The sequence below is a fragment of the Anomaloglossus baeobatrachus genome, chromosome 1 (genome assembly GCF_048569485.1).
Source record: "Anomaloglossus baeobatrachus isolate aAnoBae1 chromosome 1, aAnoBae1.hap1, whole genome shotgun sequence".
In the NCBI taxonomy this organism is placed as follows: domain Eukaryota; kingdom Metazoa; phylum Chordata; class Amphibia; order Anura; family Aromobatidae; genus Anomaloglossus; species Anomaloglossus baeobatrachus.
In genome coordinates, this window is record NC_134353.1 from 597,758,142 (window position 1) to 597,784,832 (window position 26,691).

The 26,691-nt window shown below is 50.0% G+C and overlaps 1 protein-coding gene across 1 annotated transcript in view; it reads left to right on the top strand.

The window, feature by feature from the left end:
- VPS13A (vacuolar protein sorting 13 homolog A) overlaps positions 1-26,691 on the top strand; it is a 368,017-nt gene that overhangs the window by 187,139 nt on the left and 154,187 nt on the right. Inside the window, exons 30-34 of the mRNA XM_075318171.1 lie at positions 4,019-4,135; positions 5,356-5,459; positions 5,580-5,747; positions 5,843-6,150; positions 6,289-6,436. Of these exons, the coding sequence (XP_075174286.1) occupies positions 4,019-4,135; positions 5,356-5,459; positions 5,580-5,747; positions 5,843-6,150; positions 6,289-6,436 (845 nt within the window). The remainder of the gene's footprint in view (positions 1-4,018; positions 4,136-5,355; positions 5,460-5,579; positions 5,748-5,842; positions 6,151-6,288; positions 6,437-26,691) is intronic.

A 26,691-nucleotide genomic window follows, 5' to 3' on the forward strand; every position in this document is an offset into this window, starting at 1 on the left:
GTGCGCAGCATGGGGGATGGAGCACGATGGGGGGTGCGCAGCATGGGGGATGGTGCACGATGGGGGTTGCGCAGCATGGGGGATGGTGCACGATGGTGGGTGCGCAGCATGGGGGATGGAGCACGATGGGGAGTGCGCAGCATTGGGGATGGAGCATGATGGGGGTGCGCGCAGCATGGGGGATGGAGCACGATGGGGGGTGCGCAGCATGGGGGATGGAGCACGATGGGGGTGCGCAGCATGGGGGATGGAGCACGATGGGGGGTGCGCAGCATGGGGGATGGAGCACGATGGGGGTGCACACCTCCCCCCAAAACACACACACCGCCAAACGCGCACCGCACAACACACCACACACACACACTGGGAACCACAAACACCGCCCTACACAGACACCCACACACAGACAACGCGGCACACACAACACCCAACACACAAACACCGCGGCATACACAAATATACGCACATACTGCGCAACACACACACTGCACAAAACATACCTCCCCCAAAACACACACACGCACTCCACACCCACACAAACCGCGCAACACACACAGCACCACACACACACAATGCTGCAGACACACAGCACTCCACAAACAATGCAACACACACAACGCAACACACAAACAACACCGCTCTCACCCCCACACCCAGACAACACCCAGAACATTTACAGCGCCCTACACAAACACTGGCAACTACACACAAAAAAAAACAATATATATAACAAAAAACATACATTAACTACACAATAAATTCTAGAATACCCGATGCGTTAGAATCGGGCCACCTTCTAGTATGAAATAAATATTTGATACAATAGAAAAACAGAACTTAATATTTGGTACTGAAACCTTTGTTTGCAATTACAGAGGTCAGATGTTTCCTGTAGTTCTTGACCAAGTTTTCACACACACTATAGGAGGGAGTTTGGCCCACTCCTCCATACAGATCTTCTCCAGATCTCTCAGGTTTCAGGACTGTATCTTGGCAACATTGAGTTTTATCTCCCTCTAAAGATGTTCTATTGGGTTCTGGTCTGGAGACTGGCTAGGCCACTCCAAGACCTTGAAATGCTTCTTATTGAACCACCTCTTAGTATCCCTGGCTGTGTGTTTCAAGTCATTGTCAAGCTGGGAGAACCAGCATGTATCTTCAATACTTTTACTGAGGGAACGGGGTGTTGACCAAAATCTCATGATATATGACCCCATTCATCCGCCCTTCAGTATGGTGCATTCATCCTGTCTTCCCCAAATTATGATGTTTACACCTCCATGCTTCACAGTTAGGACAGTGTTATTGGGTTTGTACTCATCCTTCCTCTTCCTCGAAACACGTTGATACCAGAAAGTTCTATTTTGGTCTCATCTGCCTACATGACCTTCTCCCAAGTCTCCTCTGGATCATCCAGATGATCATTAGCAAACTTCAAATGGCCCTGGACATGAGCTGGCATGAGCAGGAGGACCTTGTGTGCCTGCATTATTTTAATCCATGACTGTGTAATGTGTTACTAACGGTAATCTTTGAGATTGTGGTCCCAGCGTTTTTTAGGTAATTGACCAGGCCCTCTTGTGTAGCTCCGGGCTGATTTCTGATCTTTCTTAGAATCATATTTACCCCACGAGGCGAAATCTTGCATGGAGCCCCAGACTGAGTAAGATTGACAGTCATCTTTCTAATAGTTGTGCCAACAGTTGCTGTCTTCTCACCAAGCTGCATGCCTATTTTCCTGTAGCCTATCCCAGCCTTGTGTAGGTCTAAAATTTTGTCCCTGGGGTCCTTAGACAGCTCTTTGGTCTTGGCCATGATGGAGAGGTTGGCGTGTGATTGATGTGTGGACAGGTTTGTTTTATACAGGTAACGAGTTCAAACTGGTGAAATTAATACAGGTAATGAGTGCAGAGTATGAGGGCTTCTTAAAGAAAAAATAACAGGACTGTGAGAGTCAGAATTCTCGTTGCTAGGTGATGACACTTATTTTGTGCAATAAAATGCAAATTAATTATTTAAATCATACAATTTGATTTTCTGGATTTTTTTTTTATTCTGTCAGTTGAAGTGTACCTATGATAAAAAGTGCAGACCTCTCCATCTTTTGTAGGTGGGAAAGCTTGCAAAATCAGCAGTGTATCAAATACCTATTTTCCCCGCTGTATGTAGTATCAATTTATGTATATTCGGTGATTTTTTTTTTTTTAAAATATGATCATTTTAAATATGAATTTTGTGTCTAAAAATGATTTCTAATAATGTTGGCACTTTTTATTAAGGTAAGTAGACTGGGGTGAGGGGCTTTTAAAAGAGATTCTATTGGACCACTTTTTTTTTTTAAGAATGGATCAAAATAATTTTAAGGGGGTTGTCCAGTCAAACTCTTCTACTCAATTTGACATAGCGCATGTTTAGTATACCGTATTTTTTGGACTATAAGACGCACCTGACCATAAGACGCATCCTGGTTTTAGAGGAGGAAAATAGGAAAATAAAATTTTAACTAAAAAATGTTGTCATGACACACTGTTATGGGGCGAGGATCTGCTGCTGACACTGTTATGGGGGTAATGTCCCCAAATTCTCTACTAAGGTACCCCATTCTGGTAACGATCCTCCTGCCTTGTATATGATCCTGCTCACATACCCCCATCCATCCTGATCATATACCCCCATCCATCCTGATCATATACCCCCATCCATCCTGATCATATACCCCCATCCATCCTGATCATATACCCCCATCCATCCTGATCATATACCCCCATCCTGATCATATACCCCATCCATCCTGCTCATATGCCCCCATCCTGCTCATATGCCCCCATCCTGCTCATATGCCCCCATCCTGCTCATATGCCCCCATCCTGCTCATATACCCCCATCCTGCTCATATACCCCCACCCTGCTCATAAAATGCCCCCATCCTGGTATATGGCCTGTATCCTATGGCACAGGAAAAAAATAAACGTTTATACTCACCTTTCCTCACTCCCTGCAGCACCGATCAGCTTCCTCTCTGTCTCAGCTGCAGCGCCGCTGAGTGGAGCCGTCACCGTTGTCTGCAGCATCGCGATGTCTTTCTGTCTGTGCTGGTCAGCTGATCTGTGTGGACACTAGCGGCGCGCACAGCGATGACGTCATCGCTGTGCTCACCGCTCTCTACACAGATCAGCTGACCTTCACAGACAGGAAGACATCGCGATGCTGCAGGGGGATGGCTCCACACACGGTGATGGGTGAGTGTACTGATTCACTGCACCCCGCGCTGATAATTATGCACGGGGAGCGGTGAATACAGCCGCACATGATCACTCCAGGCTGTAGTTGCCAGGGGTGATCATGCGGGCCGGCTGTTAATTATGCGCGCACCCCCCCGCCCATCATCCTGCCTACCTGTCAGCGCCGGCTTCACCGCTGAGAAATGGGCGGGAGGATGGGCGTGCATATGTAATGAGCGGGCCCACGTGGTCACGGCAGGCTGCTACAGCCTGCTCTTTCCCCCGATGACCCGCTCCACCGCAGCACCCTCATTCCCCGCAGCCACATTCAGACCATAAGACGCACCCCACACTTTTCCCCAACATTTAGGGGAAAAAAGTGCGTCTTATGGTCCGAAAAATACGGTAGTTACAGATGAAAGCAAATATTATGCATGTCATAATATTCTTGTGTCCTGATGTAAAATTGGACATAAGTATACCTTGACAATTCCTTTAAACGCTAAGACCATTTGGTGATTTATTTTTTTTTTTTTAAACCTTTGTATTTGTAGCCAAAACCAGGAGTGGGTGATAAATGCAGTAGGGGAGTCCGTGTTTCTATTTTACCTTTCCATCTGATTGTTGCACTCCTGATTTTGGCTTTTGTACCTGGGGTACAAAGCTCACCAATTTCTCAATGTATGCATGTGGCTCAAAACTTTTATTTAGTCTTTGATTTTATTATATGGTATATATTTATACAGAGTAGTGTCCTAAATTCTTTTTTTTTTTTTTTTTTTTTATATCTATTCCAGCACTGAAGAAATCAAAATATGATGATGTTATAGGCCTACATGTATATGCCGAGCTGTCATGCCTTCGTGTTTTTATTCGAGAACAGAAGTGTAAAATTTCTGAAATAAGTATTGAAGGTAAAGTAAGAACTTTGTTTTTCCTTAGTTGAACAGCTGCTTACCACTGCTCTAGAGAACACTTAAGATAGTTCCTTAAGAGGTTTTCCAGATTATTAAAACATGATAATGCCTATAAGAAATGACAAGCTTCCTAATTTAATTGCTGTTAAAACATGTAGTGATGTGACCTCCAGCCTTTTACTTCCTGCTACAGACCGTCCAAAGCACAGACCTTTCCTGTCTGTGCTTTAAACGTAGTGTAGTGTATCAGTCAAGCGCAGCCCTGTATAAAAGGGTGGGGCTCAGCCAGCAGCGCACAGGACTGTGATGTCATGGGGAGCGGTGGTTTGTGATCCTCCGCCAGTTGCGACTTATGTGCACAGGGTGAGGGGAATGACAGTATGCACTCTCCCTCTAAGCCTGTGGAAAGACAGCCTCAGTAACTGTATACTTTCATTTTTTTAATTCATAATATTGACAACTTGTACAGGGCACATTATATGTATAAAGATATCTCATCTGGAAAAATACATAGTGAGTTGAGATCAGAGGTGTATAATTCATACGGATGAAAATTCAGGAGCTTACATGTGTCAAAGCAATGTAAAATCAGTGCTAAAAGCATATTCTAAAAAACAGCAAACAATTAACTAAGCCGATCTCTATCTTTAAGAACAGGAAGAGCTTAGAAAAAAAAGAAAACCCTGCATTGTACCAACTAATAAGATAAATAATTAATAATAGAGAAGAAAGAGCCAATTTAGATTGTGAGCCCTAATGGGGCAGTTGAAGGTATTGTGTGTAAAGCGTTGCACAATATGTTGGCGATGTATAAACAAGCATAATCAATAAAAGATAAGTTAATTCTACAAAAGGCACTAACTGCCTATAAAGGAAACCAAAAGTTCTATGTTGATTCTCTTTTCTTTTTTTTTTTTTTTAGCATTTTACTAGAGTTGGTGCAAATTGCTTTAGGTCTATTACTTGGACGGGAGCCCTAAGAAGTGACTGACATCAATGAATCTTTTCTTGATTAGCTTGACTGGCGTGATGTCATCGTTTTAGCATCATGCACTTGTGAATGAGTCAGGCCAGCAAATCAAAAGAAGAGCCACCAATGTCAGGATGGTCTTGGGTCACCCGCCCAGCAATCACACATTACGGACGTGGCTCGTGGACCGGGACCTGCAAATCGATTCACACAACTCTGCTTCTTATACAATCTTTTTTTATTGTAGGACTCGATTCTGAAGTGGTAATGAAGAAAACATCAACAGAAGTGCTGGCAAAATTAAAAAATATTGTTATTCTAGATTCTGATTCTGAAGCTCAATATAAAAAGGTATTTGTGCTGGGAGGGTGTGTAGTTGTGAAATTTCTTAAAGCCTTAATATAAATTTAACAAGAAGAAAATATATACAATTATAATTCCTTATTGTAATTTGACTTTTAACTCTTTCAGGCTGTTTACATTACTGGAAAAGAAGTCTTTAGTTTCAAAATGGTCTCTTACGTTGGAGCCACCGAAGGTGTTGCTTACAGCGATATGAACATCGTGGATAGTACAATAATCCTGACTGTGGGTTGCATACAAGTCATCTTTGTTAATAAATTTGTGTCAGCCCTTTTGGTAAATCACCTTTATTATTCTATTGATGGTATATCTTATTACATGATTGATTATACGGTGGTTGCATTACGAATTTCTTTAATTTTTTTTTATAGGCTTTCATAAATAATTTCCAGGCAGCTAAGGAAGCGTTAGCTGAAGCCACAGTACATGCTGCAGAAAAAGCTGCCAGTGGCGTGAAAGAGATGACCCAGCACAGCTTTCGACTAGCCTTGGACATTAACATTAAAGCCCCCGTTGTGATTATGCCACAGTCCTCTACATCTAGAAATGTACTGGTTGCAGATTTGGGTCTCATCAACATAAAGAACCAATTTTCTATTATAACACCAAAAATTCGCAGTAATCTTCCACCTGTAATTGACTGTATGATGGTGAAGCTGAGTGACCTCAAGTTATACAGGTCTGTAGCAAAACAAATCATGTTACACTGGAGTCATTTTATTCATAATATATCTGCAATGCAATTTGCAGAGATATAGCACTAAAACTAAATTACTTTTTAAATGAATATTACACTTTTTTTTACATTTTTTATCAGAACCGTGTTTGAAAACGGATCCCTAATTTCAGAAATAGAACTGCTCCAACCATTAAATTTGGACATCACAATCGAGCGTAATTTGGCAGCTGCGTGGTTCAGTGATATTCCAGATATTAAAATTATTGGACAACTGAAGCCAATGAATGTAGGTTTCAAGTGCTGCAATAGTACTGTAAATTTTATTATAACATTCAAACCCTCTGTGAGCTCCTTCAAGACTGTTGGAAAGCCAATCCAAGTGACAACCTGATAAAGCTGCTTGAGGGAATGGCAAGGGTGTGTAACGCTGTCATCAGAGTAAAAGGATGGTACTGTGAGGAATTTAGCACATATTCTAGTTACCTTCACATGTGTTTTTTGCTTCTTGATTCAATGTGTTTCTTTGTGATTTTTCTGTCTTCAGTCTGAATCTGTAATGTGCAAGGAAAACCATTGTATTTACACGTGTGTCCCAACTTTTGACTGGTACTATATACAGTCATGGCTTAGTTAAGGCACCCTTGAAATTGTTCAAGAAAATGAAGTATTTCTCCCAGAAAATTATTGCAATTGCATGTATTTTGTTAATCACATGTTTAGTTCTTTTCTTCATCGTTCCTTATGGGAGACCCAGACCATGGGTGTATAGCTTCTGCCTCCGGAGGACACACAAAGTACTACACTAAAAGTGTAGCTCCTCCCTCCGAGCATATACACCCCCTGGATGACAAATCTAACCAGTTCAATGCTTTGTGTTCAGGAGGTCACACACACACATGCATTCTCATATGATTTTTGATTTTTAATTTCAAAGATTTGGAAGAAAAGCGGGTCCAATCTGGACTCCCGGCATGTCCCTTCTCACCCCACTGTGTCGGCGGTGCTGTTAAGGTTGATTTTACAAGGCTGGAGCCTTCACATGCCACGCTCCTTCACCATCCTCTGAGGCTCTGGCTTGAAGTGGGAGCCATCACGGTTCTCACTGCTTTGCAGGAGACCGGTCTCCATCCGCAGCCCTGTCAGGATCCTGCCGGACGGAGGGCTCACTCCTCAGGGACCTGGCCCTGCGTCTCATAAGCTAAGTATTGAGACGTTATTCAGGGGTCCCTTGTACATTTATTGTGGGGAGAGTGTGTTATTTCACTTTGTTGTGATTTCCGGCCGGTTCTCTGTTTTTTTCCTGAGAATCGCGCCGAGGGTGCCTGCTCGTCAGCCGCATGGAAAAATCTAGGCCCCGGCTTCAGATGCGGCCTAGTTTCGATTTCACTGCCCCTGCATGTCAGTCATGCAGGGGAACAGTGCGGCGGCGCCCACCGGCCGTTCAGCAGAGGGGAGGACACTCCTCTCTGAGGAGATGTTTCCCTCCCCTGTATTTCCCCTTGGCCCTCCGGTTCCCGCTCTTGGACTAGGCCCCGCCCCCCCTCCTCACTCCGGCGCCATTTTATCAGCGTTTACACACTGATCGGCGCTGGCTACTGCATCTGTCTGGGGGTCCAAGCTGTGGAACCGGAGAGCACACAAAAGTGGTCTGGTAAGCCACAACCTCTGGTTGTGGACTTTATTATACACTCTCTGGGGATCATTCAGAAGGAGTGTATTCTTTACTGCAGAGCCTCCACCTCAGCAGCATGTCTCTCACTAGGAGCAAGGCTGCAAGGCTTTACTCTATTTGCACTGCATGTCAGCTCATTCTGCCTGAACCGAGCACATATCCACATTGTGATGCCTGCTCTAACATGGTAGTGCCTCAGCCTGGAGCCTCCTCAGGGGTCCCTCCGGCTGCTCCAGTCCCGGTGGCTGAACCCCCGGCTTGGGTAGCATCGTTTTCTAAAGCTATCTCCCAGTCCTTTGCCGACTCCATGGGACAGCTGTCCCGGTCTCTGCTGACCATGCATCAGCCCCCTTCTCAGGGCGCTTCTGCTGCTCCAACTCGCTCTGCAGAGCTCTCAGAGGATTTTTTATCTGTTCCCGGACCCCGTCCTCCTAAACGGAGACGCAGGGACTCTTCTCCTTCCTCGTCCCACGGCTCTGATTCACGAGCTGAAGTGCAGGGCGAGGAGGATGCCTTTACTGTGGGCTCGGACGCTACCTCTATGTACCCTATTGATCTATCTGAGGGTGATGCGGATGTAAGTGATTTGATTGCGTCCATTAATTCCGTACTGGACCTCAATCCACCAGTGTCAGAGGAACAAGCCTCTCTGGTAGAAAAACACCAGTTTACCTCACCTAAGAGAGCAAGGAATATGTTTTTTAACCACTCCAGTTTTCAGGCCACTGTGACCAAGCCCAGGGCCTGTCCTGACAAACGCTTCCCAAAGCGTAGTTCTGATGACCGTTTTCCCTTTCCACCAGAAGTGGTCAAGGAGTGGGCTCATTCACCAAAGGTAGATCCTCCGGTGTCTAGAATCTCAGCCCGGACAGTTGTATCTGTGGCTGATGGCACCTCACTTAAGGATCCCACTGACCGCCAGGTTGACCTTCTGGCCAAATCTGTATATGAGGCGGCAGGGGCTTCGTTCTCCCCGTCTTTTGCAGCAGTGTGGGCTCTTAAGGCAGTCTCTGCTTCTCTGGCGGAGATACATTCCCTCGCCAGGGACTCTATGCCCGAAATGGTTGCCTTAACTTCCCAGGCTTCGGCTTTTTCATCCTATGCCATGTCTGCCATTCTGGAGGCTTCTCACCGCACGGCGGTGGCTTCCGCTAATTCCCTCGCGATCCGCAGGATCTTGTGGCTTCGAGAGTGGAAAGCAGACGCGTCTTCCAAGAAGTACCTTGCTGGGCTCCCCTTTGCAGGGTCCCGACTGTTCGGTGAACAACTGGATGAAATTATTAAGGAAGCTACTGGCGGGAAAAGTACTTCCTTGCCACAAACTAAAACCAGGAAACCTGTCCAGGGCAGGAACCAGTCGAGGTTTCGTTCCTTTCATTCCTCTAACTGGTCATCCTCTAAGCCCTCAGCCTCGTCCACTAACTCAGCCAAGGATCGAAAACCCAGCTGGCGCGCGAAGCCGCGTCATCAGAAGAACGGAGGAGCCGCTGCCACTAAGGCAGCCTCCTCTTGACTATCTGGCTGCGCCAGCAACGTCCTTGGTCGGTGGCAGGCTCTCCCACTTTGGCGACGTGTGGTTTCAACACGTCTCCGATCAGTGGGTGCGGGATATCATCTCCCACGGCTACAGGATAGAATTCTCTTCCAGCCCGCCAAACAGATTTTTTCTGTCCACTCCCCCCTGCTCCAATGCCGCCGCTTTCTCTCAGGCCGTGGCATCCTTGCAGGCCAACGGAGTAATTGTTCCGGTTCCCGCCCGGGAACGGTTCAGAGGTTTCTACTCAAACCTCTTCCTAGTCCCCAAAAAAGACGGTTCCTTCCGGCCCATCCTGGATCTCAAGCTTCTCAACAAGCATGTTCAGGTGCGGCACTTTCGCATGGAATCTCTGCGATCGGTCATTGCCTCAATGACCCAAGGAGATTTTCTAGCATCCATCGACATCAGAGATGCCTATCTGCATGTGCCAATTGCAGTTTCACACCAGCGTTGGCTACGTTTTGCAATCGGAGAGGAACATTTCCAATTCGTGGTTCTCCCCTTCGGGTTAGCCACGGCCCCTTGTGTATTCACCAAGGTCATGGCAGCAGTGGTTGCGGTTCTGCACCTCCAGGGGTTGGCAGTGATTCCTTACCTGGACGACCTTCTAGTCAAGGCTTCATCCAGTTCAGACTGTCAGCGGAGTGTCTCGCTCACTCTCGCCACGCTTGTTCAATTCGGGTGGCTTGTCAATCTGCCCAAGTCCACTCTGACCCCGACCCAGAAACTTACGTACCTAGGGATGCAATTCGAGACTCTGCCGGCACTTGTGAAGCTGCTTTAGTCAAACAGCAGTCCCTTCATCTGGCGGTGCGTTCTCTATTGAAGCCCCGCCGTCATTCCATCAGGCACCTCATGCAGGTGCTGGGTCAGATGGTGGCGTCAATGGAAGCGGTTCCCTTTGCCCAGTTCCATCTGCGTCCTCTGCAGCTGGACATTCTCCGCCTTTGGAACAAGCGGACCTCTTCCTTGCACAGGCTAGTGGCTCTGTCGCCACAGACCAGGAGCTCTCTTCAGTGGTGGCTTCGGCCCCTCTCTCTGTCTCAGGGACGCTCCTTCATGTCTCCGTCCTGGGTGATCCTCACCACGGACGCCAGTCTCTCCGGCTGGGGAGCAGTATTTCTCCACCACCGAGCACAGGGCACTTGGACTCCGTCCGAATCAGCCCTCTCGATCAATGTGCTGGAAATCAGAGCTGTGCTCCTAGCTCTCGTAGCCTTTCACCACCTGTTGGCAGGCAAGCACATTCGAGTCCAGTCGGACAACGCGACAGCAGTTGCCTACATCAATCACCAGGGCGGGACTCGCAGCCGCCTGGCGATGTTGGAGGTTCAACGCATCCTTCAGTGGACGGAGGACTCCAAGTAAACTATATCCGCAATCCACATCCCAGGCGTAGAAAACTGGGAGGCAGATTATCTCAGCCGTCAAACCGTGGACAGCGGCGAGTGGGCCCTGCATCCGGCAGTGTTCCGGTCAATCTGCCGCAAGTGGGGCACTCCGGAAGTGGATCTAATGGCATCCCGGCACAACAACAAGGTCCAGGTTTACGTGGCTCGCTCCCACGATCCTCAGGCCTTATAGATAAGATAACTGTGGAAAGATAAGGCGCAAATAGGGTCTTACCCGGTATACACGTGGGAGTGAATACTGGCAGGTCCACTCACCTGGTTCGGTTGTGCCAGTCACAACCCCTTTCAAAGCATGGAAATCACGATGTGATAGTGTGGGAGGCAGCGGTCCCGCGGTGATGAGACAATTCAAAAAGTGTAAGAAAGCAGGTTAATATACCGCGCCACACCACAGAAGCCAAAAATTGTTAAAAGTAAATCCCTTTCTTCGGCGCTCTATTGGGAGACCCAGACGATTGGGTGTATAGCACTGCCTCCGGAGGCCACACAAAGCAATTACACTAAAAAGTGTAAGGCCCCTCCCCTTCTGGCTATACACCCCCAGTGGGATCACTGGCTCACCAGTTTTCTGCTTTGTGCGAAGGAGGTCAGACATCCACGCATAGCTCCACTGTTTGTAGTCAGCAGTAGCTGCTGGCTATATCGGATGGAAGAAAAGAGGGCCCATATGGGGCCCCCAGCATGCTCCCTTCTCACCCGCGGTTGGTGCTTGTAAGGTTGAGGTACCTATTGCTGGTACAGAGGCTGGAGCCCACATGCTGTTTTCCTTCCACATCCCCTGGAGGGCTCTGTGGAAGTGGGATCTTGCCGGCCCCCATGCCCTGGGTCCGGGCTCCTTCCACAGACCCAGAGAACCTGCTGGATTTGGAGCGGGAGTGCCGTTCAGGGACAAAGCCCTGCAACTTTCAGGTACTCTGTGTCCCCGGCAGGCACGGACACTCTCGAGGCTTGCTGAGCGTTATAGTGCGCCGGGGACAGTAGCGCTGTGCGCTGGGGTTAGGTCACTGCAGCTTTGCTGAGTGACGTTACATGTTGGGAACTACTGCGCCGACCGCTCCGGGAGCGGCGGCGCACCTGCGACTTGTAGTGCGCCGGGGACTTTGCGCTGACCGCGCTTTTACGGCGGCGGCGCTTCTAACTTTAGCCCCCGGCTTCTGCGGCCTAGCGCCGCTTCGTTCCCGCCCCCACCCTGTCAATCAGGGTAGGGGAGAAACGCTGCTCAATTGGCAGCGCCGAGGGCTGGAGCTTTATTTACATGCTCCAGCCCTCTCACTAGGCACAGGGGGAAGCAGACTTCCCGCTCTTCGTCGGTGTACACCCAGGGCCCGCCCCCCCTCTCCACAAGGACGCCGGCAGCCATTACACATGCGGTCTGGCTGGGGAAAGGCAGCAGGCTCTGGGAGACCCAGACTAGAGGGATTTCTGGCGACCACACACCGCTCCTAAGCGGGCGGTAAGCAGCACAGTAGTGCTGGCCCCTCTAGTGCCTCAGTGATATATTAGTGTACTTTTGTCTTGGTACCATATATATATATATATATATATATATATATTTATATAGTGCACTGTAAGGTCGCTTCTTGGCTGGACACCCTGTACTGCTCTGAGGAGGCAGCAACATGTCATCCGCAAAACGCAAGGCTGCCAAGGCACGGGCTGTGTACACTGTTTGTACTGCATGTGGGGCTGATCTACCGGCAGGCTCCAATGACTCACATTGTGTGCAATGTTCAGTACCAGTGGCACTTCGTCAGCCAGAGCCTATTGTGGTGGTAGCCCAGGCAGAGACGCCTGTGAACCCTGCCCCGGTGACGGGGACAGACTTTGCAGTGTTTGCTGATAAAATGTCTGTGACTATGACAAAAATCCTGGAGACCTTGCAGGCCAGGCCAGTTCCTCAGACCATGGACACTGCTGTGTCTATGCTCTCCGGTCCCCCTCAGTTGGAACTAATCCGTACTTCAAGGGGGTCTCAAGCATCACAAGCTGAGGTCTCTGACTCAGATGACAGTCCCAGGCAGCCTAAGCGAGCTCGCTGGGAAAGATCCTCGACGTCATCACACTGCTCAGGGTCTCAGCGAGAAGAGTCTCTCTGTGATGAGACTGAGGACGGTGATCAGGATTCTAATCCTGAGGCCCCTCTCAATCTGGATGCCCCTGATGGTGACGCCATGGTTAATGACCTTATATCGGCGATTAATAGACTGTTGGATATTTCTCCCCCAGCCCCTTCTGCAGAGGAGGCAGCTGCACAGCAGGAGAAGTTCCATTTCCTGTATCCCAAGCGTAAATTAAGTGCTTTTTTGGACCACTCTGACTTCAGAGAATCAATCCAGAAGCACGACGCTCATCCAGACAAGCGTTTCTCTAAACGTTCTAAGGATACCCGTTATCCTTTTCCCGCTGAAGTGGCCAAACGCTGGACCCAGTGTCCAAAGGTGGATCCCCCAATTTCCAAGCTTGCGGCTAGATCCATAGTCGCAGTAGAGGATGGCGCTTCACTTAAAGATGCCAACGACAGACAGATGGACCTTTGGTTGAAATCTGTCTATGAAGCTATCGGCGCGTCGTTTGCTCCAGCATTCGCGGCCGTGTGGGCACTCCAAGCTATTTCAGCTGGTCTGGCACAGGTGGATGCTATCATGCATCCAGCAGTACCGCAGGTGGCGTCCCTAACTTCGCAAATGTCTGCGTTTGCGACTTATGCTATCAATGCTGTCCTAGAATCTACGAGCCGTACCGCTATGGCGGCCGCCAATTCTGTGGTTTTGCGCAGAGCCTTATGGTTAAAGGACTGGAAAGCAGATGCTGGTTCCAAAAAATGCTTAACCAGCTTGCCATTATCTAGAGACAGACTGTTTGGTGAGCCATTGGCGGAAATCATAAAACAGTCCAAGGGTAAGGACTCTTCCTTACCACAGCCCAGAGCAAGTAAACCTCAACAGAAAAAGTGGCAGTCGAGGTTTCGGTCCTTTCGAGGCTCGGGCAAGGCCCAATTCTCCTCGTCCAAAAGGACTCAGAAAGAACAAGGGAGCTCAGATTCCTGGCGGGCTCACTCACGCCCCAGGAAAGCAAATGGAGGAACCGCTTCCAAAGCGGCTACCTCATGACTTTCGGCCTCCTCCCTCCGCATCCTCGGTCGGTGGCAGGCTCTCCCGCTTTTGCGACATTTGGCTGTCACAGGTCAAAGACCGGTGGGTAACAGACATTCTGTCTCGCGGGTACAGAATCGAGTTCAATTCTCGGCCTCCACTTCGGTTCTTCAGAACCTCCCCACACCCCAACCGAGCAGATGCCCTGCTGCAGGCGGTGGACTCTCTAAGAGCAGAAGGAGTCGTGATCCCTGTCCCCCCTCAGGAACGGGGGCGAGGATTTTACTCCAATCTCTTTGTGGTTCCAAAAAAGGACGTCTCCTTCCGTCCTGTTCTGGACCTAAAACTGCTCAACAAGCATGTGAACGCCAGGCGGTTCCGGATGGAATCCCTCCGCTCAGTCATTGCCTCAATGTCTCAAGGAGATTTCCTAGCATCAATAGACATCAAAGATGCTTATCTCCACGTGCCGATTGCTACAAAGCACCAATGCTTTCTACGCTTCGTGATAGGAGACGACCATCTTCAGTTCGTAGCTCTGCCATTTGGTCTGGCGACAGCCCCACGGGTGTTCACCAAGGTCATGGCGGCAGTGGTAGCAGTCTTGCATTCTCAGGGACACTCTGTGATCCCTTACTTGGACGATCTACTGGTCAAGGCACCCTCTCAAGAGGCATGCCAACTCAGCCTGAATGTTGCACTGGAGACTCTCCAGGCGTTCGGGTGGATCATCAACTTCCCAAAGTCAAATCTGTCACCGACCCAATCACTAACGTATCTTGGCATGGAGTTTCATACTCTCTCAGCGATAGTGAAGCTTCCGCTGGACAAGCAGCGGTCTCTACAGACTGGGGTGCAGGCTCTCCTTCAAAGTCAGCCGCACTCCTTAAGACGCCTCATGCACTTCCTCGGGAAGATGGTGGCGGCAATAGAGGCGGTTCCGTTTGCGCAGTTTCATCTGCGTCCACTTCAATGGGACATTCTCCGCCAATGGGACGGGAAGTCAACATCCCTGGACAGGAAAGTCTCCCTTTCCCAGACGGCCAAGGACTCTCTGCAGTGGTGGCTTCTTCCCACCTCATTATCACAGGGAAGATCCTTCCTGCCACCGTCTTGGGCGGTGGTCACGACAGACGCGAGTCTGTCAGGGTGGGGAGCAGTGTTTCTCCACCACAGGGCTCAAGGGACGTGGTCTCAGCAGGAGTCCACCCTTCAGATCAATGTTCTGGAGATCAGAGCAGTGTATCTTGCAGTGGCTGGAAGGAACGCAGATCCGAATTCAGTCGGACAACTCCACAGCAGTGGCATACATCAACCACCAAGGGGGGACACGCAGTCGGCAAGCCTTCCAGGAAGTCCGGCGGATTCTGATGTGGGTGGAAGCCACAGCCTCCACCATATCCGCGGTTCACATCCCCGGCGTAGAAAACTGGGAAGCAGACTTCCTCAGTCGCCAGGGCATGGACGCAGGGGAATGGTCCCTTCACCCAGACGTGTTTCAGGAAATCTGTCGCCGCTGGGGGGTGCCGGACGTCGACCTAATGGCGTCACGGCACAACAACAAGGTCCCAACCTTCATGGCACGGTCTCGCGATCAAAGAGCGCTGGCGGCAGACGCCCTAGTGCAAGATTGGTCGCAGTTCCGGCTCCCTTATGTGTTTCCACCTCTGGCACTCTTGCCCAGAGTGCTACGCAAGATCAGATCCGATTGCAGCCACGTCATACTTGTCGCCCCAGACTGGCCGAGGAGGGCGTGGTATCCGGATCTGTGGCAGCTCACGGTCGGCCAACCATGGGCACTCCCAGACCGACCAGACTTACTGTCCCAAGGGCCGTTTTTCCATCGGAATTCTGCGGCCCTGAACCTGACTGTGTGGCCATTGAGTCCTGGATCCTAACGTCTTCAGGATTGTCCCAAGGGGTCGTTGCCACCATGAGACAGGCTAGGAAGCCCACGTCCGCTAAGATCTACCACAGAACGTGGAGGATATTTTTATCCTGGTGCTCTGCTCAGGGAGTGTCTCCCTGGCCATTTGCATTGCCTACCTTTCTTTCTTTCCTGCAATCTGGGTTAGAAAAGGGTTTGTCGCTCGGCTCCCTTAAAGGTCAGGTCTCGGCGCTATCCGTCTTTTTTCAGAGGCGTTTGGCACGCCTTCCTAAGGTGCGCACGTTCCTACAGGGGGTTTGCCATATCGTACCCCCGTACAAGCGGCCGTTAGATCCATGGGATCTGAACAGGGTACTAGTTGCCCTCCAGAAGCCGCCCTTCGAGCCTCTGAGGGAGGTTTCACTCTCTAGACTATCACAGAAGGTGGCTTTTCTAGTAGCGATCACATCTCTTCGGAGAGTGTTTGAGCTAGCAGCGCTGTCTTCCAAGACTCCCTTCCTGGTCTTCCACCAGGACAAGGTAGTGCTGCGCCCCATTCAGGAGTTTCTCCCGAAGGTGGTATCCTCTTTTCATCTTAATCAGGATATCTCTTTGCCTTCGTTTTGTCCTCATGCAGTTCATCGGTATGAGAAGGATTTACATTTGTTAGATCTGGTGAGAGCACTCAGAATCTACATTTCCCGCACGGCGCCCCTGCGCCGTTCGGATGCACTCTTTGTCCTTGTCGCTGGTAAGCGCAAAGGGTCGCAGGCTTCCAAGGCCACCCTGGCTCGATGGATCAAAGAACCAATTCTTGAAGCCTACCGTTCTGCTGGGCTTCCGGTTCCATCAGGGCTGAAGGCCCATTCTACCAGAGCCGTGGGTGCGTCCTGGGCATTGCGACACCAGGCTACGGCTCAACAGGTGTGCCAGGCAGCTACCTGGTCGAGTCTGCACACTTTCACCAAACATTATCAGGTGCATACCTATGCTTCGGCGGATGCCAGCCTAGGTAGAAGAGTCCTGCAGGCGGCAGTTGCCTCCCCGTAGGGGAGGGCTGTCTTGCAGCTCTAACATGAGGTATTTCTTTACCCACCCAGGGACAGCTTTTGGACGTCCCAATCGTCTGGGTCTCCCAATAGAGCGCCGAAGAAGAAGGGAATTTTGTTACTTACCGTAAATTCCTTTTCTTCTAGCTCTTATTGGGAGACCCAGCACCCGCCCTGTTGTCCTTCGGGATTTTTGGTTTGTTTGCGGGTACACATGTTGTTCATGTTGAACGGTTTTCAGTTCTCCGATGTTACTCGGAGTGAATTTGTTTAAACCAGTTATTGGCTTTCCTCCTTCTTGCTTTTGCACTAAAACTGGTGAGCCAGTGATCCCACTGGGGGTGTATAGCCAGAAGGGGAGGGGCCTTACACTTTTTAGTGTAATTGCTTTGTGTGGCCTCCGGAGGCAGTGCTATACACCCAATCGTCTGGGTCTCCCAATAAGAGCTAGAAGAAAAGGAATTTACGGTAAGTAACAAAATTCCCTTCTTTTCTTTATTTTCACAGGTCTACGCGTTTCAGGGACATATCCGTCCCCTTCCTCAGGACAATGTACAGAAAATACTATACTTAATACTAGATAGTATTTTCTGTACATTGTCCTGAGGAAGGGGACGGATATGTCCCTGAAACGCGTAGACCTGTGAAAATAAAGAAAAAGGGATTTACTTTTAACAATTTTTGGCTTCTGTGGTGTGGCGCGGTATATTAACCTGCTTTCTTACACTTTTTGAAATGATCCTCAGGCCTTGGCAGCGGACGCGCTGGTTCAGGATTGGTCCCAGTTCCGTCTGGCCTACGTGTTTCCCCCTCTAGCTCTCTTGCCCAGAGTCCTGCGCAAGATCAGAATGGAGGGCCGTCGGGTAATAATCATTGCTCCAGACTGGCCCAGGCGAGCTTGGTACCCAGACCTGCTCCGTCTGTCCGTAGAGGTGCCGTGGCATCTCCCGGACCGCTCAGACCTTCTCTCTCAAGGTCCGTTTTTCCGCCAGAATTATGCGGCTCTCAGATTGACGGCGTGGCTCTTGAGTCCTGGATCCTGACGGCTTCAGGCATTCCTCCCGAGGTCATCTCCACTATGACTCAGGCTCGGAAGTCTTCCTCGGCCAGGATTTACCACAGGACTTGGAGAATTTTCCTGTCCTGGTGTCGCTCTTCCGGCCATGCTCCTTGGCCTTTTTCCTTGCCGACCATCCTGTCCTTTCTTCAGTCCGGTCTGCAGCTAGGACTATCCCTCAATTCCCTCAAGGGACAGGTCTCGGCTCTGTCAGTGTTGTTCCAGCGGCGTATCGCCCGACTGGGCCAGGTGCGCACCTTCATGCAGGGCGCATCTCACATCATTCCTCCTTACCGGCGGCCTTTGGATCCCTGGGACCTTAATCTGGTCCTCACGGCCTTACAGAAACCCCCCTTTGAGCCTCTTAGGGAGGTTTCTTTGTTTCGTCTTTCACAGAAAGTGGTCTTTCTGGTGGCCATAACTTCTCTCAGGAGAGTCTCTGATTTGACTGCGCTCTCTTCGGAGTCACCCTTTTTGGTTTTTCACCAAGACAAGGTGGTTCTCCGTCCGACTCTGGACTTTCTCCCTAAGGTGGTGTCTTCTTTCCACCTTAACCAGGACATTTCATTGCCTTCCCTTTGTCCTGCCCCTGTGCATCGCTTTGAGAAAGCGTTGCATACTTTAGATCTGGTGCGGGCGCTCCGGATCTATGTGTCACGCACCGCCGCTCTCAGACGGTGCACCTCTCTGTTTTTGCTAACCACAGGTCAGCGCAAGGGTCTCTCGGCTTCTAAACCGACTCTGGCTCGTTGGATTAGGTCGGCCATATCCGATGCCTACCAATGTTCTCAGGTGCCTCCCCCGCCGGGGATTAAGGCGCACTCGACCAGAGCTGTCGGTGCCTCTTGGGCTTTCAGGCACCAGGCTACGGCTCAGCAGGTCTGTCAGGCTGCCACTTGGTCTAGTCTGCACACCTTTTCGAAGCACTACCAAGTGCATGCTCATGCTTCGGCAGATGCGAGCTTGGGCAGACGCATCCTTCAGGCGGCTGTCGCCCATTTGTGAAGTTAGGTTTTTGCCTACTTCTCAGTTTTCTGTTTATTTCCCACCCATGGACTGCTTTGAGACGTCCCATGGTCTGGGTCTCCCATAAGGAACGATAAAGAAAAAGAGAATTTTGTTTACTTACCGTAAATTCTTTTTCTTATAGTTTCGACATGGGAGACCCAGCACCCTCCCTGTTGCCTGTTGGCAGTTCTTGTTCCGTGTGTTTTTACCGGCTGTTGTTGTAGACAGAGGTTCCGGTTATACCGGGTTTTACTCTATCTCTACTTATGGGTGGATGTCCTCCTTCAGCTTTTGCACTAAACTGGTTAGATTTGTCATCCAGGGGGTGTATTTGCTCGGAGGGAGGAGCTACACGTTTAGTGTAGTACTTTGTGTGTCCTCCGGAGGCAGAAGCTATACACCCATGGTCTGGGTCTCCCATGTCGGAACTATAAGAAAAAGAATTTACGGTAAGTAAACAAAATTCTCTTTTTTTGTGTGTTATAACAATGCAAAAAAAACAGAGAAAAAAAGGAAGTTGGACATAATTTCACACAAAACCCAATAGATGGTCCATATAAAATTGTTGGCCCCCTCAACTTATTATTTGGTTGCACACTCATTAGAATAAATAACTGCAATCCCTTCCTATAACCATCAACACCCCTCTACTGGAATTTTGGACCACTCTTTTGCAAACTGCCCCAGGTCTCTCAACAGCAATTTTAAGATCTCTTTACAGGTGTTCAATGGGATTTAGATCCAGACCCATTGCTGGTCACTTCATAACTCTCCAGCACTTTGTTTCCATCCATTTCTGGGTGCTTCTTGAAGTATGTATGGGGTCATTGTCCTGCTGGAATATCCATGACCTCGGACACAAATCCATCATTCTGACACTGGGCACTACACTGCTACCCAAAATACTTTGGTGATCTTCAGATTTCATGCTGTCATGCACCCAGTCAAGGCACACAGTGCCAGAGGCAGCAAAACAACCCCAAAACATCTTTGAACATCTACTATATTTCATTTTAGATACTGTGCTCTTTTCTTTGTAGACCTCATTCCATTTTTGGTAAACAGTAGAATTTTGTGCTTTACTAACAAGCTCTATCTTAGGCTTATCTGTCCATTTGACACTTTCCCAGAAGGATTTTGGCTTACTCACATACATATTAGCAATCTACAGTCTAGCTTTTTTATGTCTTTGTGTCAGCAGTGAGGTCCCCCTGGGTCTTCCGCAATAGCGTTTCGCAGACTGTTTCTTTGTCGCTCCATTGGGAGACCCAGACAATTGGGTGTATAGCTTCTGCCTCCGGAGGCCACAAAGTATTACACTTTAAAAAGTGTAACCCCTCCCCTCTGCCTATACACCCTCCCGTGCATCACGGGCTCCTCAGTTTTATGCTTTGTGTGGAAGGAGGCACACATCCACTCATGCATTCTCAGATTAGTTATATCGGTTGGAAGAAAAGTGGGCCCCCACGGGGCCCCCGGCATGTTCCCTTCTCACCCCACTAAGTCGGCGGTGCTGTTAAGGTTGAGGTACCCATTGCGGGTACAAAGGCCGGAGCCTCATGCCATCTCCTTCACCATCCCTTAGCGGCTCTGGGAGAAGTGGGATCCTGACCGGTCATCCATTCACTGGGACCGTGCTCCCTCCGCAGCCCCTGTGGGAATCTGTCGGACAGGAGTTTATTTATCCTCAGGGACCGGGCCCTGCATCACTAAGGTACTCTGTATCCCCATGGGGGATGTGCATGGAGCGCCTTCATCCCGGACGCTGCAGCAGCTGCTTATTTGTGACGGCCGGCGGACTTCCGCGCCGACCGCGCCTGTTTGTCGGCCGCGGTCTTAAATTTAGTCCCCGGCTTCAATTGCAGCCTAGTAGCAAAACTCCCGCCCCCGGGCCTGTCTATCAGGGGTAAGGGCGGGACGGCCGGCCTGATGTCGGCTGTGAGGGCCGGAGCATCCTGTATGTTTCCTCCCCCCTCACTGATCACTGTGGGGACTCCAGATTCCCGCACTTTTCTAACGCCGCCCACGGCTCCACTCCTCCCCTGAGAGCTCCGGCAGCCATTTCCTTGGCATTCTGCCTGTGGAGGATTTCCTGGAAAGAGCTCTGCAACGCTGGGAGACCTAAGGCAGGGAATCTGGAGGACACACACTCCGCTTTTTAGCGGTCGGTAAGCCACACCGGTCACCCGGTGCTGGTCCCCTTAGGGTGCCGGAATAGATACTATATATAGTTATATATTTCTGTTCGGTCGGGCTGTATACCCTTCCCATATACCCTCAGTGATCACTCTCCTAGGAGACAACAGCATGTCGTCCACAAGGAGCAAGGGTGCCAAGGCACAGGGTTATTTTGCGACCTGTACCTCTTGTGTGGCTAAGTTACCTGCGGGTTCCACCTACCCTCACTGTGAGCAATGCTCAACCCCTGTTGTGCTTCCTCAACCCGAGCCTCAGTCACTAGTGGGCCCCTCGGCTCAGGTAGAACCCCTTGCTCCCCCTGTCCAGGCGGCAGGGACAGAGTTTGCAGTTTTTGCTGAAAACCTCTGAGTCACTTTCACAATCCATGGCTCAGTCTATGGACAAATGGTCTGCCAAGCTGCTTGAAGCTTTGCAGTCCAGACCGGTCCTTACACAAGCCCCGGGCCCTGTTGGATCTTCTCCCCCAGGCCCCTCGCTGTCCGCGCCGCAGCACATTCCCAGGGGGGGCCCTAGGTCTCACGTGGAGGACTCCGGCCCGGACCACAGTCCCAGACCGGCTAAGCGGGCCCGCTGGGAATCTTCCCTGACTTCTTCACGCTGCTCGGGTTCCCAGCGTGAGGACTCTCTGGAGGACGAGGCGGACGTCGCAGCTCAGGGCTCTGACACTGACGTTGCTCTCAATCTTGATACACCTGAAGGGGACGCCATAGTAAATGACCTTATCTCGTCCATCAACCAGGTGTTGGATATCTCTCCCCCGCCGCCACCTGTAGAGGAGTCGACTTCTCAGCAGGAGAAACACCAGTTTCGGTTCCCTAAACGTACACGGAGTGCGTTTTTCGATCACTCTAACTTCAGAGATGCTGTCCAGAAGCCCAGAGCGGTTCCGGACAAGCGCTTTACTAAGCGCCTTACTGACACACGTTACCCCTTCCCCTCTGACGTTGTCAAGGGCTGGGCTCAATGTCCCAAGGTGGATCCCCCAGTCTCTAGATTGGCGGCTAGATCTGTGGTATCGGTTGCAGATGGATCATCGCTAAAGGATGCCACTGACAGGCAGATAGAGCTCCTGGTGAAATCCATCTATGAAGCCACGGGTGCGTCTTTTGCCCCGGCCTTTGCAGCCGTGTGGGCACTACAAGCTATCTCAGCTTGTCTGGCTGAGATTAATGCGGTCACACGTAATTCTGCTCCGCAGGTTGCGTCTTTGACTTCTCAGGCGTCAGCTTTTTCTTCCTACGCCATGAACGCAGTTTTAGACTCTGCTAGCCGTACAGCGGTGGCATCCGCTAACTCTGTGGCAGTCCGCAGGGCCATGTGGCTGCGCGAATGGAAGGCAGACTCGGCTTCCAAGAGGTTCTTAACCGGTTTGCCGTTTGCTGGCGACCGCTTGTTTGGTGAACGATTGGATGAGATTATTAAGGAATCCAAGGGAAAGGACTCCTCTTTACCCCAGTCCAAACCAAAGAGACCTCAGCAACGGAAAATACAATCGAGGTTTCGGTCCTTTCGTCCCTCCGCCAAGCCCCAATCCTGGCGACAGCCCCACGGGTGTTCACCAAGGTCATGGCATCTGTTGTGGCGGTCCTACACTCTCAGGGCCACTCGGTGATTCCCTACTTAGACGATCTTCTGGTCAGGGCACCCTCTCAGATGGCGTGTCAAAACAGCCTTTCCGTCGCTCTGGCGACTCTCCAGCAGTTCGGGTGGATCATCAACTTCCCAAAATCCAAGTTGACACCGACCCAATCACTGACGTACCTTGGGATGGAGTTTCATACTCAGTCAGCAGTAGTCATGCTACCGCTGGACAAACAGCTTTCGCTGCAGGCAGGGGTGCAATCTCTTCTTCGGGGTCAGTCACACCCCTTGAGGCGCCTCATGCACTTCCTGGGGAAGATGGTGGCAGCGATGGAGGCAGTGCCCTTCGCGCAATTCCATCTGCGGCCACTCCAGTGGGACATTCTCCGCAAATGGGACAGGAGGTCGACTTCACTCGACAGGAACGTCTCTCTTTCCCTTGCAACCAAGACGTCACTTCAGTGGTGGCTCCTTCCCAACTCTCTATCGCAGGGAAAATCCTTCCTACCCCCCACCTGGGCTGTGGTCACGACGAACGCGAACCTGTCAGGGTGGGGGGCGGTCTTTCTCCACCACAGGGCTCAGGGAACCTGGACTCCGATAGAGTCTTCCCTTCAGATCAATATTCTGGAGATAAGGGCAGTGTATCTAGCCCTATTGGCCTTTCATCGGTGGCTGGAGGGCAGGAAGATCCGGATCCAGTCGGACAACGCCACTGCCGTCGCATACATCAACCACCAAGGCGGCACTCGCAGTCGTCAAGCCTTCCAGGAAGTCCGTCGAATTCTGCAGTGGGTGGAAGCCACAGCTTCCACCATCTCCGCAGTTCACATCCCGGGCGTAGAAAACTGGGAAGCAGATTTTCTCAGCCGACAGGGCATGGACGCGGGGGAATGGTCTCTGCACCCAGACGTGTTTCGAGAGATCTGTCGCCGCTGGGGAACGCCGGACGTCGATCTCATGGCGTCACGGCACAACAACAGTGTCCCGGCATTCATGGCCCGGTCTCAAGATCACAGAGCTCTGGCGGCGGACGCATTAGTTCAGGATTGGTCGCAGTTTCGACTGCCCTACGTATTTCCTCCTCTGGCGATGCTGCCCAGAGTGCTGCGCAAAATCAGGTCCAACTGTCGTCGCGCCATTCTCGTCGCCCCAGATTGGCCGAGGCGGTCGTGGTACCCGGATCTGTGGCACCTCACGGTGGGTCAACCGTGGGCGCTCCCAGACCGCCCAGACTTGCTGTCTCAAGGGCCGTTTTTCCATCTGAATTCTGCGGCCCTCAACCTGACTGTGTGGCCATTGAGTCCTGGCTCCTAGCGTCCTCAGGGTTATCTCAAGATGTCATTGCCACTATGAGACAGGCCAGGAAACCAACGTCCGCCAAGATCTATCACAGGTTTTGGAGGATCTTCTTATCCTGGTGCTCTGATAAGGGTTTTACCCCCTGGCCCTTTGCCTTACCCACTTTTCTTTCATTCCTTCAATCCGGAATGGACAAGGGTTTGTCTCTCGGCTCTCTCAAGGGACAAGTATCGGCGCTATCCGTATTTTTTCAAAAGCGTCTAGCCAGGCTTCCGCAGGTCCGCACGTTCCTGCAAGGAGTTTGCCACATAGTCCCACCTTACAAGCGTTCGCTGGAACCCTGGGATCTTAACAGGGTGCTAACGGCTCTTCAGAAACCACCTTTCGAGCCGCTGCGGGATGTCTCTTTATCACGTCTTTCGCAGAAGGTGGCATTTCTAGTGGTAGTTACATCGCTCCGTAGAGTGTCGGAGCTGGCAGCGCTGTCATGCAAAGCCCCCTTCCTGGTTTTTCACCTGGATAAGGTGGTTCTGCGTCCGGTCCCGGACTTTCTCCCTAAGGTGGTATCCCCTTTTCATCTCAATCAGGATATCTCCTTACCTTCATTTTGCCCTCATCCAGTTCACCAATGTGAAAAGGATTTGCACTCGTTAGATCTGGTGAGAGCACTCCGGCTCTACGTGTCTCGCACGGCGCCCGTGCGCCGTTCAGATGCGCTCTTTGTCCTTGTCGCTGGCCAGCGTAAGGGTTCACAGGCTTCCAAGTCAACCTTGGCTCGGTGGATCAAGGAGCCGATTCTTGAAGCCTATTGTTCTTCTGTGCTTCAGCTTCCTTTGGGGCTGAAAGCCCATTCTACCAGAGCCGTGGGTGCGTCCTGGGCATTGCGGCACCGGGCTACGGCTCAGCAGGTGTGTCAGGCAGCTACCTGGTCTAGTCTGCACACTTTCACGAAACACTATCAGGTGCATACCTATGCTTCGGCAGACGCCAGTCTAGGTAGGCGAGTCCTTCAGGCGGCGGTTGCCCACCTGTAAGAGGGGGTCGTTTTCGGCTCTTTTTATCGAGGTATTCTTTTACCCACCCAGGGACTGCTTTTGGACGTCCCAATTGTCTGGGTCTCCCAATGGAGCGACAAAGAAGAAGGGAATTTTGTTTACTTACCGTAAATTCCTTTTCTTCTAGCTCCTATTGGGAGACCCAGCACCCGCCCCTGTTCCCTTCGGGCTGTTTGTTCTTTTGTGTACACATGTTGTTCATGTTGAATTGTTCTTTTGGTTCATGGTTTTCAGTTCTCCGAACATCCTTCGGATTGAATTTACCTTAGACCAATTTATAAGTTTCCTCCTTCCTGCTTTTGCACCAAAACTGAGGAGCCCGTGATGCACGGGAGGGTGTATAGGCAGAGGGGAGGGGTTACACTTTTTAAAGTGTAATACTTTGTGTGGCCTCCGGAGGCAGAAGCTATACACCCAATTGTCTGGGTCTCCCAATAGGAGCTAGAAGAAAAGGAATTTACGGTAAGTAAACAAAATTCCCTTCTTTCTTCTCTTCTTTCTTTTCTTCATGCTTAGTATGGAGCACACAGACACACAATGCAAAGATTGAGGCCACTTCTCCCATTTTAATTAGGTTTCAGGTGTCATTTTCTTATTGCCTATACCTGTTACTTACCACGCATAAGTTTGAATGAGTGTCACATGCTTAACCAAAGTTAACCTAAAATTTTGGAAAGGTGCCAATAATTTTTAGAGTTTTGTGTGAAATTACACTACAGTTCAAAAGTTTGGGGTCACCCAGACAATTTTGTCTTTTCCATGAAAAATCATACTTTTATTTATCAAATGACCATACGGGACGGTGTTTAACCTAAAAAACTAGACTTTATTTATTCTTATAAAATTATTAACAATCACATGTGTCAAACAAGAGATCTCAAACTTATCACACTGGACGTGTCAACATACCAACATTATCTCAGTAATCTCCAAAAAGCCGTGAGAGCACAGTTAATCCTCCAGTAATCAATATCTTTTATTAAACTTCAATTTATAATTCCCATCCTAAACGGTGGTTACACAGGTATAATTCAGGTTCAGATCAGGCAGATCATCTTGTTATTGCTCCCATTGCTGTAAAACTCTGAATCACAGAGACTCTGCCCGAGCTCAACCAGCTGTCAACATTCATGTATACCAGTGAATGGTGTGACTGTCCTCTATCTTTTTGGGATAGAGGACGGTCACACCATTTACCATCACAGTCAGGTCAGTGTATCTCTTCATTACCGTGGGTTGCTCCAGTCACTTGGGGGAGGCAACTGTTGGTGGCGGACACGCTGCCATGGTGGATGTCTGCTGAATTGTAATAGAATTACTAAGGATTCACTGGTATACATGAATGTTGACAGCTGGTTGAGCTCGGGCAGAGTCTCTGTGATTCAGAGTTTTACAGCAATGGGAGCAATAACGTCCCGTTTGGTTCTTTGTGGCTATAAATATTGGTGGTGTAAAACCTGAGTATGAGGTTGATAGATTTTGGACAAATGACGTATATGTTTTATTTATCAAATGAGTTGCATAATGAATAGAAAATATAGTCCAGACATTGACCAGGTTAGAAATAATGATTTTTACTTGGAAATAATAATATTCTCCTTCAAACTTGCTTTCGTCACAGAATGCTCCCTTTGCAGCAGTTCCAGCTTTACAGACCTTTGGCATTCTAGCTGTTAATTTGCGGAGGTAATCTGAAGATATTTCACCCAA